This window comes from Sinohyriopsis cumingii, chromosome 4 (genome assembly GCF_028554795.1).
Source record: "Sinohyriopsis cumingii isolate HCF-2022 chromosome 4, ASM2855479v2, whole genome shotgun sequence".
Taxonomy (NCBI): domain Eukaryota; kingdom Metazoa; phylum Mollusca; class Bivalvia; order Unionida; family Unionidae; genus Sinohyriopsis; species Sinohyriopsis cumingii.
Window position 1 is genome coordinate 139,121,399 of NC_142964.1, and position 15,700 is coordinate 139,137,098.

Sequence of the window (15,700 nt, forward strand, 5' to 3'; positions counted from 1 at the left end):
CAAAAATGGAGAAGAGCATTGTATTCCATCGTGGAAACAATCCTTCTCTCAAAGAAAAGGATGAACCCTGTTCTACCTCACAAAATATTTATAGCATCTTCTCACGCCCACAAGCTGTCTATGACCTAGAAGTGACATAGCAGATCTGGAACTTTGAAAATGTCTGAACTCACGATTCTTCATTCGATAGTTTCTTCCAGAGAGATGTGCTACAACCCCTGTCTAGATACATGTGGGCACAAGCAACATAGATTCTTACATCGAAATGAAATACTGGCACTTTTGGGCAACACTACTAGTCAGCCGGAATCTGTGGAGTTCGAGATTCCAAACAGGCAGCTGTCATTAAGCGATAATGGTACATAAAAAAAAAAAAACTCAACCCCGGCCTAGCTTTGACTTGATTGATAACTCCCTGGCAAACAACTATGGAATTACATGGTTAAGGAGGCATTTAACTTACACTGATGCGCAAGACACGGGAAGAGGCCAGTCTGAACAAACCGACGCTCAGATTCGTCCACAGCCACGTCTGCAGAGCTGATGCAGCTGCTATCCTGAGCAATGACAGCGAACTTTCGTTGCAGTGCGTGACGGACTGTGGTGGAGTTTGTATAACGAAACATTTTGTTCCATGGTATACCGTGATTTGTCTGCACATACCGAGACACATACCATGATATACTGCAATTACATTAGGGACCAATAATGTAATGTTCAAAAACAGGTGCCTGACGCTTTTTTAATGATAGAAATTGAGTCCGTCAGTAGCTGGAAATACATATTACGCTGATTTATAGAAAAATGACATATTTTATCCATTATATCATTTGAAAAAATAATTATCTTGAGATAAAAGAAAAAATAACCAAGCTCAAAAGAAAATCACTGCCTCTCACCCCAATTATGTGATCGATGAATTTGATATGTGTATGTTAATAGTTGTATTGGCTGTAATCTGAAAGCAGTAACTATAGTGGGATCATTAAGCTTAATTATTGCTGACACACTGTGAAAGGCATTGTGTTGATATTAGAGAGCTTGTTGATAAAACAGGGAGTGTTGACAATGAAGCCTACGCTTGACTAGCTACACTATTGCTATAGTACACAAGGAAACTGAGTGAATGCCAAGTCAGGCAAGATATTTATCAGAGAGTGAAAGTAAAGATTCAGCGAGTATAAAAGACGCTTACTCAACAAAAAAGTAAATATTTAGTGGACTTAAGAAATTGCGTAATGTTAAAACAAAACAAGTGCACTACTGAAATTCTTAGGACGATTAGCAGTCTTACAAATGAATGCATGTACAAAACACATTAACATACGGTAGTAAATAATTAAAAGATGACTTATTTGTTTTCTAAATCAGAAAGTTTTCCAAATGTTGTGCTTGACCGGAATATAGTTCACATCATTCCATTTGGTCACCAAGTTGCCATACATGGTTAAAGTATCATAAATATAATTATATTTGTAATATTTAAAATTAACTTGTGACAAATACAACTGTTTTGTAAAAAAAAATAATAATATGCTGTTAGTATCATTAAACTCGTAACAATATTACTCGGGAATTTCCGTAATTCTTTACTGCCAAAAACTACCGACGTACCGGTACAGTGAAAAAGTATCGAGGTACGTACCTCCGGAAAAAAGTGACCGCGGTCAACCGGTAAATCGGTAATACCGCGCACCTCATAATGTAGTTTTCTAACCACCTCGACAGCCTTTAACTTTCGTGTGAGTTTACTCTGAACCTTCCCACCCAATTTGAGATATTTTTACACCCCAACATACATGTCAAAATAATTAAAATGTAGTAAGACGGGTCGGACTGCTTTAACCTAAGCACAAATCGAAACCATGACATTGAATGTCTTAGTGGAAGCCTCATTTACAACATGTATCACCAGCGAGCAAGAATTTTACTTTCTACCATTGACTCGACTACATAAGAATAAACGTATTCTGAGTATAACATTCCTGCTACACTCCCATTAAGAACGTACCTAAATCTAATTTCAGGGTATAAACACATTCATTTCCCCAGCACTGCAATCAGTCCCTTTAGGGCCGGACTGAAGGGGGTCCATTGTGTCCGTGCCTGCCTCCGGCTAAAAAAAAAATGTACACACACAAACGTACAGTCACCTGGCACTTGAAATTTGACTAATGTTTTATTCTTGCGCTAGTTGATTTGGTATGATGCACTCTTTGACAAAGTAGAAACGTAGACTTTTGCCTTGGTGCCCTTCGAGGAAAATCAGGGTCCTTTTGAAATTGTGGGGGAAAAAGCCACCCTAATACTTGATCTATTCCGGCCATGCCTTCTATCACTATAAATGGACCTATTAATTACTCAGACCCCAAAATCTAGGAGCTCCAACACAGTACCGGAGATTCTTACAATCAACAACAACAACTTTTGACTCTTCACATTGGAGGTGATTGCATCACTTTCTTTGCTCACATGGTCTAAGTGTACAAACAATCGTTGGGTCAGAACGTAACATACTTAAAATCCAGAGACCTCCTAGCCTACGACTGTATATTATTGTTAATGAAAACATATACACACCAAGATTTAATGATATTGTCGTTAATCAAGTGAAGCAGTGACAGTGAGACTGTCAAATCATTGAATTAACTCAGCGTAGACTGATTCTGTGATTGAATTTGTTTACTGTCAAATTCGGTCTACATTTATTTATAATTTACGAGGAAGGCTTTCTGTCATCAAGATGAAGGTTGAAAATCTTTTAAACTGTAGTTTTTCATCCTGGTATTCTGTATTTAAAGACGTTACGACAAAAAGGTAATGATCCTGGAGTCCAAAGTTTTGGCACACTTAAGGGCTATTGGTATGCGAATTGGCTTTAAAGTGGGGTGGGTGGGGTGTATAGAAACTCTGAAACGCATCGAAACATCAGAACGCAATGAAAACACCGAAACGCACTTCATTTATATCGTATATAGCAAAGTGTGTATTGGTTACGTATGTATAATTCATAACTTTGAAATTTAATATTAGTTATATAATAAATTAATATGTACTTTTTTTACTGCAAGTAATACAACATTAAAAGAAGCTGGAAATTGCACATTTTGACGACAGTTTCGAAAGGAAACATTTTTTATATTAAATGCGTGTATCGCAATGTTGTTATGGGGTTGAACACCATCTTTCAGGACAAGATAGGCTATACATGGTGGCCAGTATAAAAATTGGAGGAAGAAGGGGGGGGGGGAACCCTCAGAAAGGACCAACAACCCATGAGAAGCTACTGGCAAGCTTTCTCATGTACCCACATTAGCTGAGCCCAGGACTCGAACTCATGCAGACAGAGGTGAGATGGCATTGATTCATAATAGTGATCACTTTAGACCACTCAGCCACTCAGGGCCCCGTATTGCAATGTATTCAAGAGTTTAATGCTTAAGCTATTAATAATAAACACATATTAATAATGATTTATTAAATTGATTATTATATTGTGGTTATTAATAATTACATATTTCTTATTTTAGATTTTGGGATGTATGAGATTGCATGAACCAGCTGTATAGTTTAAGTGTAACTATCGTAAATTATGTGTAGACAATTACTTGTATGGTTTAAATGCATAGAAACATGCAAGAATGGGGTGTTAAATAATTTCCATACCTACTTCGGTATTTATATCACTACAAATGTACTAGCTAATAGTACATAGTACACTGCTGGTTGGCTAATGTAAGCTTTCAAGTATATCTTTCATTAAATGTTTTTCAATCCTATTCTGCTATTGGAGGAAGAGTTTGGGATACCAGATAGTTGCAGAAATGGGTTTAATGCACAAAGACAATATTTGGAACATATTTCAAAATGTATTTGTTTCATTGGTTTATTTATATATATTTCAAAATTATACATGTAAGGCAACTCTGATGTGCTCACTCAGAGAACAAATAACATTAAATATAGCAACAACAGAAATAAACACATACCAAATTAATTAAACTGAAGGCGATGAGTGCCATTTACTCACAGATTGGGGGTTTGAATCTCCATAGAGTATAAATTCAAAATTTTCTAACGTGTATGATAGTATTATTTGTATCAAATTTTAATTCTGCCTAGTATTATCAAGCATTCTCCTGTAGAATCCATGTATATCACTTTCTGTTGTGTTTGGTGTACATTCTTAATTCTCTCTTTCTCTTGAGATGGAGTGACAAAGAGAGAGAGTGTGAGTGTACTGGTGTAAGTATGATAATGTTTTGTTAGGTTTATGAGAATCAACCTTTAACACGAATATTGTACTTTGTACCAATAGTGTCCAATAAAACTTACATGCTAAAAAGTGTCTTCCACATGGTAAAAGAAATGAATGTATGACAAATCCATTATTAATTTAATTATCTACCACTAATCGCATAAATTCAACCTTAGAAACCAGCCAGCATTCATTCTTACCTTCATGCATTGAATTAAAGATTATATAATCTGTAGCCATTGGCTCTCAGTGGAGTTCAATACAGTTTCATATGTATTTAATCTGCTAATCATGTGAGCATCATATTTTAATACAGAGAGTGAAAACATAATGAAAAATTTGGTGCATTATACTCATCATCTTCAAATGCACAGGATTTGCAGAGGAATTTTAGTGATTTTAAAGACCAAGATTTAAGTTCTTGTTGAGACATATCAATACACTTCCTACAGGGATCTGATCACTGAATGGTATCATTTTTACATTCCAATTTAGATGTGCCACAGGGAAATTCAGCCATCTATACTGATTCACTAAAGAACATAGCGAACTTGCCAAAGATATGCAGAGTTTTATCATTTTTATGTGAAGATTCATGCCATTGTCATGAATTAGTATTCTGAAATAGCACATACATATGCCCTTAGTGCAGAAATAAACATGCCAATATGGTCATATTATTTGCCGCAATTGCATCTGGAGATATCATCAGAACAGTACACTAGATTTGTGGAGTATAGAGGTGGGTGTGATGCCTCCAGAAATCGGTATGAAAATGTAACTACTCTGAATCACATGCAAAGAACTTTTGTTGTGACGTAAATACCAAAATAAATACAGAAATGATTTGACAAGCCATTCTTGCACATATCTTTGTATTTAGATCGTTAAAATAATTGTCTGCACATAATTCTTGTAGTTACACTTACACTGTACAGCTTTTTTATTTAATTGCTTTTCACAAAGTTCATACATCCCTGCATTATTAATAAATCATTACTATTATGTATTTGTTATTAATAGCGTAAGCATTAAACTTACATATAAATTGTAATACTCACTATTAATATTAAATTTATTTACTTTCAAAACTATCACCAAAATTCACAATTTCCAGTTTCTTATCAATTTGCACCACTTGGCGACTTAGAAAGAACATATTAATATAACTAATATTCAATTTAAAAAGTACGAATTAATCTATTATACGATATAACGTTTTGTTGTTTTCAATGCATTTAGGTGTTTTGTTGTTTCTATGCACTGTGGTAGGTGTGGTATAGTCAGATATCACGAATAGTACGTACCAACTTTAAAGTTATATATTATTAACTTTAAAATCTGTAATTTAAATGTTCAGGTACAATATGCTTTGTGGAAAATGTATTTATATGAGTTAAATAGACAATATGATATTGTATTTTATGTGCAGTGAGATAGTATTGAGCCATTGCATTGTAATTATGTTGTATGAAGATGAATCAAGCTGCAAGGAGTGTTACGTTTTCATATACATTGTTCCTTGCATACAGTGCTTGTGGCATACATCACAATGGCAAGCAATTGGGGCTGCCATATTGATCTTTATCCAGTCAGCCTGGTCCCTTGACTGACTGCATACCTTTAACCTGATGGCCAACAAACTATCCATATTGTAGGTACAGTTATTGTCAGTACTGATAATAGCAAAGAAAATTGCAAAACATTCCTGAAATACTTCATACTATACAATGACTTATTTGCCTGTTTACATTTTACTTCTTGTCATCACATCTTTTACAGTATGTGCTTCTGTAAGTATTAATCCACTAAAGTTTATATTGTCAGGTATCATCTGTCTTTCATTCTTAATACCCACTACAGTGGCTTAGTGGTTAGAGCGTCCACCTTGGATGTGGGAGTTTGTGGGTTCGATCCCGGCTGAGTCATACCAAAGACTTACAAAAATGGTACTAACAGCTGCCTCGCTTGGTGCTCAGCATTAAGAGGTTAGTACTAGGACTGGTTGGCCTGGTGTCAGGATAATGTGACTGGGTGGCACATCATGCTACATGTCTGTGGCATGATGCCCCAATGCTAGACATCACTATAAACTGCCACATTGCAGACATCGTAACGATATGACTGAAAAATTGTTAAAGCTACTTTAAAAATCCAAATCACACACACACACACACAAAATACCCATCTAAAGATAATGAAAAATACTTACATTTATGCTTAAATGGGGTGTTTACTGAATTTGATAGCAAGCACGAGAACTATTCTAGTTGAGGTATGTGTTTCTGCTAGAGTGAGAGAAGGGACTTCCTGCAAAACAAGAGCATGAATCAAATTAAGAAAAAGACAGATTTTAACACAGTTACAAACTGATCAGGTATCACTAGTTGCATACTTTATTGGATGGTACATTATTCAGTTCTGTTGGCTGTCCTGATTGTCACCAGTCATGAAGATCAAACACAGTATAGAATAATATGCTTAATGACATTGAATATGTCGTGTATGCATGTATGTATACTCATGATTTTATATGTGCTTTTCTACATTGCATTTTATGGTGTGTTGAATAGGCCACATGTAGAGAATGAGTTTACATTTATATATCAGTTGGTTATGTACATATTATTGGTGATTTAGTGAAATTTTTATGTATTTGTGATAACTGTTTATTTGTATTGTTTTTGGTTTGACAGTTGATCAATGTACTGGATAAATTACTTGCAAAATCATGGTACATGAGGCAGTATAATGTGGCTGGTAGTCTACATAAAGGGAAAATATTAGACCAGAGTCTCAGATTTTGTACATTTTGCTTTTGAACCCATTGTTAGGATACCAAGCAAGTTGTTAGAGATTTCAGCTTAAAACTCATTCATTAGTAAAGTTTAGAAAACTGAATTACCAACTGTGATATAATAGATTGTTCAACATTTACAGAAATACATGTGAGCAGAGAGTATAAATATTCAGGACTCTTGATTTTGGGGAACGTCATAAAGTTTAGTAATAATAAAGTCATTGTTATCACTGCAAATTGTTTTGCTGTCTTCCTCATAAATTGTTGCTTATTGCCAATGCAGGTCTTTATACCTTCTGTAGAAAAGAAAGAAAGAAAGCACGATACAAGGAGGCAGCTTATTTTGGTTGGTGGTCTACATAAAGTCTAATTTTATTAGACATGATATTTGGCTATACAGTGGTACCTCGGGTTATGAACTTAATTCGTTCCAGAACTCGGTTCGTAACCCGAAATGTTCGTAACCCAAAACATTGAAATCAATGAAATAGAGACAATCCGTTTCAAGATGAAAGAATCGTTCTTTTTTATTAACATCCGGTCGTTTACCTGACAAAACGCAAAGAATACGAGTACTTCACGTATTAAATAAAGAGAAAGAAAACAACCAAATAAATTAAATGTAAAATAAAAAAAGATTTAGTCCATCTTTCTTACCAAGAAAACGATTATGGGAAATTTGTCACTTTGTTTGCTATTCTGAATCATTAGTTTCAGGAGTTTCTTGTCGCTGTTTCTTGGCAGCCAACTGGGAATCTTTCTGCACCAAGAAACTATCAAGGGAAATTTGTCGCTTCCTTTGCTGGAGAATCTTTCTGAAGTGGGCCATCGTGTTATCATTCATCAGGTTTACTGCCCTGTTAGCAACAAGTTTGTTTGGATGATGGTTCACAATGAAGTCTTCGACGTCTGCCCACTTGCTGCAAATTTCTTTAATCCTGGCAGTTGAAACAGTCACTGGCTCCTCATCATTGGACGACTGCTCCTCCTTTAATGTCTTTGGCTGTTCATTCTGAAGATCCACAAGCTCATCTGTAGTGAGCTCTCCACTATGGTCCTCAGTCAGCTCCTCCAAGTTGTTGCCATCGACTTCCAGGCCCATTTTTGTGCCCAAAGACACAATCTCATCCACTACAGCTGTTGCGTCTGCCTCTAATCCTTCAAACTCTTCTCTCTCTGGTACACACAATGGCCAAACTTTCTTCCAGGCAGACTTCAAGGTACGGGTGGAGACATCATTCCAGGCCTTGTCAGTGAGGTTGATGCAGTGGAGGATGTTGAAGTGGTCTTTCCAGTAATCTCTCCAAGTCAATTCGGTGTCATTAGTGACCTGAAAACACCTTGAGAAGAGCTCCTTTGTGTACAGTTTCTTGAAGTTGAAGATCACTTGCTGGTCCATGGGTTGAAGCAGAGGAGTGGTGTTGGGAGTTAGTACTGCGTGGCCTTCGTTTGTACTGTACGCGATCGTTTGTCTCCAACGTTAAACCTTGCTCTCTCTCTCTCTCTCGCCATCTTTTGTAACCCGAGGCACTGTTCGTTACCCGAGACAAAAAATTTTCAAAGTTGTTGTTCGTAACCCGAATTGTTCGTGACCTGAGGCGTTCATAACCTGAGGTACCACTGTATTCTATAATACTCTTCTCTGCGTGCTTTCAATTAGACAACCACTTATATTGCAGAGCAGTGTCAATAGAACATAGATAACTCAAGTTTATTGGAAAAATTACATTAAGAAACTTTATCTTCCATTCCTAAAATTTTATTATATTTATCATAATTTAGGTTTTGGGAGAGATTTTGTCTCAGAAGATGCAAGAATTTAATTGGGAAAAATCATGATGTTATTAATATATTGTTTAATTGTAATAAAAATATTAGATTTAGTGTATGACCTATATTTTAAAACAGATTTGGCACTGTGAATATTCACAGCCCTAATTCATGATGTACAGTGTTTGGAACATCAAAACTGTATTGTACCCTTCATAACTAATTTCTCAAGAAGTGCGAATAATCAGAGACAGAATACATAAAGAGAAGGTTTTATTTTCAATTTAATTGACATGCATACCATTATCAAACAAATTAAAAAAATATACTGGTCCAAATAAGTCAAATATCAACATACTCTAAAAGGATGATTGAAAATATACTGCCACGCTAAAATTTCTTATATATCAGAAAATCCTTTTGCTTTTTTGATGTAAATAAAAAATATATAGAGGATGCTGATTTAGTTATAAATTATATCGTGAAGTATGTTTCTGGTACATTTACAGGAATTATAATAATGAAGAACCCTCTCTCAAACAATATCAGTAATGAAACATCCACATAAAATGTTACATAAATGTACAGTATTCTTAACAGTGTTAACAGCTTTGAGGCTCATTTCTGTTACATATTGAACAGCAGACGAGATGTCTGTTATGATCGGAACTTGATTTGACATGTCAGTATAATTAGTTAGGATTTTTATGTGGACTTACTGATTTTAAAAAAAAGAATGAGTGATATGGAGTTCTTTTTATATGTATCTTTCTTTTTTTTCACAAATGATAATGATAGGATTCTCAACAAATTAGTCTGAGTGACTTGGCATTGATCAGTGTAAACAAATGTGGTGATGATTCTAACTGTGAGATTACGACACTGTCAAAATATGGTGTGGGACAATACCATTTTTTTCTTTACCTTGTTTTAAATTTTATTTGTAAATAATGTATTTTTAACAGCTGATGGTGTTTGTCATAATGTCAGATCTTATTTTTTTCTTATATTACATGCCCCAAGCTTATTCAGTAGACAGGTTCCACTGTTTGCACTAGGATCTCAAGGGCAATTGTATTATTAAATTATTCCTTGCTAAAGTACTTTTTGGAGCAAGTCATCAAAGAAGCTGGAAATTGAAAACCAGAGGAAAGGTTTTCAACTGAACCACTGTGCAAATGATGCTGTATTATAAGATCTTGCTTTACTGTAATTATTTGCACATGTGAGAAAATAATTGGTCAGTGCATCCTAAAAAGTCTGACTGTGCCAGTGTTTTACAATGAATAAATAACAAGATTATTTCACTTTTAAAAATCAGTTTTCAGTAGATTTTCAATATTTCAACCTTCCATCTCTAGGACCACTCCGGTGGCCTAGTGTTTAGAGCATCTGCCTCGGAAGCAGAAGGTTGTGGGTTTAAACACTGGCCGAGTCATAACAAAGACTTTAAAAAATGGTACTAACAGCTACCTTGCTAGGCACTCAACATTAAGAGGTTAGTGTTAAGACTGGTCGGCCTGGTGTCAGGATAATATAACTGGGTGGGACATCATGCTACATGTCTGCAGCATGATGCCCCAGTGCTAGACATCACTATAAACTGCCACACTGCAGACATCGTAGCGATATGACTGAAAAATTGTTAAAGCTACGTTAAAAATCCTAATCACACACACACGCGCATTCCATCATTAAAAGAATTAGCATCTTGTGTCGTGAATAGCTTGCTATATAAGGCTGTTTATAAGAATGTCCAAATCAGAGCAGATGTTCTGATTCTGATAAACCAGTCCTCATCGTACACTATTACAACACTGTAATATATTTGTTTTGGTAGCAACAGTCATCAGAAATACATAGTTGACTGAGAAATGACATTACAACTTTCATCAGTGTCCATCGTTATTATCCTGATCAGGTAGCTGAATAAATAATGTTAAGTCAATATTATCCATGTAAGACATGCAATTGCTATATGTAATTTATCACCCATTTAATTTAAAGATTGAATTCTCCCAAGTTTCAAGGGCGTATTAGTTATTTGTTGAGTTTTTAATGCTAAAATGTTAAACTTTCTTATGGTAATTGAAGGATATTTATTGGGGAGATTACCAAGTCTAGCACTGTCTATATACTTTTTATTATCCACTCAGATTTGGTCAGCCATGTTAATGGATGTTTGAACAAGTTGATTTTACACAGTATTCCTTTGGAATTCTTAAAATGTAAGAGATAATTTGCAATTTAAAATCTGTTAGAGACTTGGCTACTTGAAAAAGTTCATTCTGATAAAGCGTTTAACTGAAATTAATAACCAGACATTCAAATCAGTATATTTTTGTGTGAATATTTGAACAGAAGATTAGAATTAAAATATTTCTTTGTTTACCTTGTGAGTAGTTACACCCAAAACCTGACTCGGCAGTAGATTGCGCTAAATGCAAGAAACCATTTCTGTCAGCAACAAAAGGGAGAACTATCAGTAACACTCACTCCATTTCTTCCAATCAGCACAAGGTGGCTAAACTCGTGTGTTTCAGAGTCTAACCCCTTGCTAATTTTGTGTAAATTTTCTTAAATTATCAGTATGTTTATAACTTACATCAGTGTAAAGGAGATATTCTAAAATTTGTTGCAGTGTATGGTTTAAGTACTTTCCTGATCATCAAATTCGCCACTTTTACTCGACTTTCTCCATTACTTTATATAATGATCCATTCTTTTTTGTATACATGTATACTTTTGGTTGTTGTTGTTGTAGTTGTAGGGTTTAACGCCATTTTTCAGCACAAGATAGGCTATACATGGCGGCCAGTATTAATGGTGGAGGAAGAACCCGGGAAAACCCCGGAAAGAACCACCGACCCACGAGAAGCTACTGGCAAGCTTTCTCACATACCTACATTGGCCGAATCCGAGACTCGAACCCACGCAGACAGAGGTGAGATGGCAGTGATCATAATGGAGAGAGCTTTAGACCACTCGGCCACTCGGGGCCCCTGTATACTTTTGGTATGTCATGCAATGAATATGATTGGTGGTTATTGTTTTACACTGGGCTATATTATTACCAGCCCTCAAAAGTAATCAGAATTGAAATTCACCTACACAGAACATTAGAAAATATGGTGTAGAACAGGGGTCATATCAAAGTCAATAAATCCATTAGAAAATATAGTATAGAACAGGGGTCATATCAAAGGCAATAAATCCATTACAAATTATGGTTTGGAATAGGGGTCATATCAAAGGCAGTAAATCCTTTCAGCAAATTAACATGACTGAATTTGAGAACTTCTGAATTAAACACTTATAATCCTGTAATTCAGACTGAATTGTAGACTTTGCATGTTAAAATTAGGAAACAAGTGATTCATCAGCTGTGTTCTTGAATTGTCTTCAATGTTTTGCACTCTTGTCAAGTTAAATCAAAGGTCGATTTGTGTGATTTTCATTGTGAGAAATGTACTTCCTCATAAATTTATTTTTAAGGTCCCCACATTTAACTGAACAGTCAAGTGTTGGAGAGTTACTGCCCTTGTTAACATATAGACCATCTGCAATAGTAAAATAAAATTTGGTTGTGCTGAGTTTGAAACACCTAAACTCATTTGATTATGACTCTATGTAGAAGAAAATGTATGCAAAATGTCCAGAATATCATGGAAGTGAATTTAAATGACTGAGTTCACAGTGCATTCATTGCAGCTCTGTGGTGGCAGTATGTTGTAGAATTGAGCTAGACCTACCAAAAAAGTAAACAAAAAGATAATTTATAGTATTGTTGAATAATTAAATTCTATCTATCTGATAACATGTCACAAATATATGAATAGGATAATTTGGTATTCATTTCAGCACTAATAAAGCATGGAAGATGGAGAGAGAAAAAGAAAACCTCCTTTACTGATTCTATTTTTATTTCAGCCTAGTGATCCCACTGCCTCAGGAATTTTTGGAGTACCTGCTTGGTGATGGGCTTGTGTTACCAGAGCAGTAATAAAATATTTATGTTCTTGCATCCACTTTCTGATGATGTAGCATAGTGTCATAAAAAATTATACCATCTAAATTTTTAAAACCCTGTCAATTCATATTTAATGTCTTCTAACTCATTTCGTTTCTTATTAAACATTTTCTGATTTTAAATTGTAAAAATAAAATTAAAAAAATTATGGTTCATATTTTTTACTATATATGCAGGAATTTTTAAAATATAAAATTGGTACAAATGTTAAAGATATTACAGGGAATATAATAATATATTGAATATAAAAAATATATTTTGCATATGTGCCAAGTACTGCTTGATGTAATGATATGTTACATATTTATTTACCAAGCCTATATACTTTTTAAATAATATATTCAGAAGATCATCAAGAAGGTTAAATACGCATCATCCGTCAGGCAGAATCTTATTGTCTTGTTAGCTTTTTTGAACATAATCAGATAATTATACAGAATGAAACTTCACCACATAAATTTTTGACAATTAATGAAAATGTTCGATTTTCCAAAGTATTAGTTATTATTTGTCTGTTCGTATAAAATGCATTATTTCAGATCAGTAGCTCCTTCATCAAATGAAAATGCCGATGATGACAACATAATTGGTGATGAGGTAAACACAGTTCCTCTTTTCTTTAAAATATTATTTAAAAAGTTGCTTTTTGTTCCAAGCAACAGTTAAGTTTCTGTTACCAATATTTTCAGTTGTGTAAATAGACTGACCAATTCAAAGTGAAATTTTGATATGGATCAAATGCAGTGCTGCATATATCAGATCAGTCTCCCATAAATGAAATACTTCTTTATTATTAAGTTTTATAAAAATCAGCATAATGGTTACAGAAATGATGCTCTCATATGCAAAAATGTACCATATGTTCTTTTGTACATGTCTGGTCCCACTGCAAGTAGATAGACTTTGAATTGCCATTGAATATTGTACCAACAGATCAAGGTCTATGTTCTACTGATTAATCCAGACAAACTGCATATAAACATATCTACTGACACATTATACAGTGGAAGATCTGGGTCTGTGCAGTTTGCAGTCAGGTTACTCTCACTTAGCTAGTATATACAGTATGTGCAAATGGATTTATCTCTCATGTAACCTTTCATTGCTTGGATACATTACTTACCATTGAAATTCATTAACAGAAATGTTTGGATTTTTTGCAATACATCTGGAATAGAGTTTTTTTGTATTTGATTCAAATTATATATGAAGTATAGAAATAATGTTCTAAACTTTCTCACAAAAGCCATATTCAGTTCTAGCAGACAGTTGACACCCTCTAACGAGAAAACATTATCTTTTGTTTTAGATCATACTGCTTGAGTTATCTTAACTTTGAGTTTTCTATGTGAAATTTGTAAACAACAATAACATAAAAAATAGGTTACTTTGAAAGCTGGTGACAGAAATTGAGGTACAAGTTCATGTGTTTTCTACTTTTCCAGAACCAGTGATGTATGATTCTTAGTTTTTGCAGCTACCACTGTGTATTTCTAATATAGGTGAGCTGTACAGACATGCAACTTAATGATTGCATTCATCATTTGTAGTATGACTTACTGAGATAAAAATATATATCACAGTCATCCATTTTTTATGCTCCAGGTGTGTTTGTTTTGTCACCCTGCATTATCATGGTGAAATACTCATCATCATTGTCAACAATATAACATTTTTGTTACATTTTCTTTAAGTTAAATATATGGGTGATATGTATGTAAAAGATACAAGAATTCCATGGAACCCTTGCTTATGATGCAAATGAGAAATGAGGAATCCATGGAAAACTTGTTTATGATGCATATGAGACATGATGAGTCCATGGAAGCCTTGTTTATGATGTATTTGGAACATGAGGAATCAATATAACCCTTGTTTTGATGCACATTTGACATGAGGATTCCATGAAAATGCACATGAGATATGAAGATTCCATGAAACCCTATGTTTTGATATGGTTGTAAGATGACACTAATAGTATTCAGCAGAATTCTTGTGTTTTTTTTTAGATTGACTGGAGTACTGAAGACATAAGCACACCAGTAGCTGAGCCTCCCAGGTTTCCAGATTTTGAAAATCTAGTGAAGAAGTCCATCAAGAAATTAGGTGGTTGTGTGTTTCCTAAACTCAACTGGAGTGCACCTAGGGTAAGAAAGCCCTGTAAACAGGTGTTATGAGTCAGAGTTCCATGAATAAATAGGGTAATATACCCCTGTAAACAGGTGTTATGAGTCACAGTTCCATGAATAAATAGGACAATATACCCCTGTAAACGGGTGTTATGAGTCACAGATCCATAAATAAATAGGGTAAAAACCCCTGTAAACAGGTGTTATGAGTCACGGTTCCATGAATAAATAGGGTAATATACCCCTGTAAACAGGTGTTATGAGTCACGGTTCCATGAATAAATAGGGTAATATACCCTTGTAAACAGGTGTTATGAGTCACAGTTCCATGAATAAATAGGACAATATACCCCTGTAAACAGGTGTTATGAGTCAGAGTCCCATGAATAAATAGGGCAATATACCCCTGTAAACAGGTGTTATGAGTCACAGATCCATAAATAAATAGGGTAAAAACCCCTGTAAACAGGTGTTATGAGTCACGGTTCCATGAATAAATAGGGTAATATACCCCTGTAAACAGGTGTTATGAGTCACAGTTCCATGAATAAATAGGGTAATATACCCTTGTAAACAGGTGTTATGAGTCACAGTTCCTTGAATAAATAGGACAATACACCCCTGTAAACAGGTGTTATGAGTCAGAGTTCCATGAATAAATAGGGCAATATACCCCTGTAAACAGGTGTTATGAGTCACAGTTCCATGAATAA

General features: G+C 34.8%; 1 protein-coding gene across 2 annotated transcripts in view; it reads left to right on the plus strand.

Annotated features, from left to right (window-relative positions):
• The first annotated feature begins 2,454 nt into the window (after positions 1-2,454).
• Positions 2,455-15,700, plus strand: part of LOC149802182 (translation initiation factor eIF2 assembly protein-like) — a 48,376-nt gene continuing 35,130 nt past the window's right edge. For both annotated transcript variants that reach the window (XM_089956598.1, XM_089956599.1), the window contains exons 1-4: positions 2,455-2,817; positions 12,759-12,827; positions 13,398-13,455; positions 14,868-15,005. In XM_089956598.1, the coding sequence (XP_089812724.1) occupies positions 2,744-2,817; positions 12,759-12,827; positions 13,398-13,455; positions 14,868-15,005 (339 nt within the window). In that variant the 5' untranslated portion in view covers positions 2,455-2,743. The remainder of the gene's footprint in view (positions 2,818-12,758; positions 12,828-13,397; positions 13,456-14,867; positions 15,006-15,700) is intronic.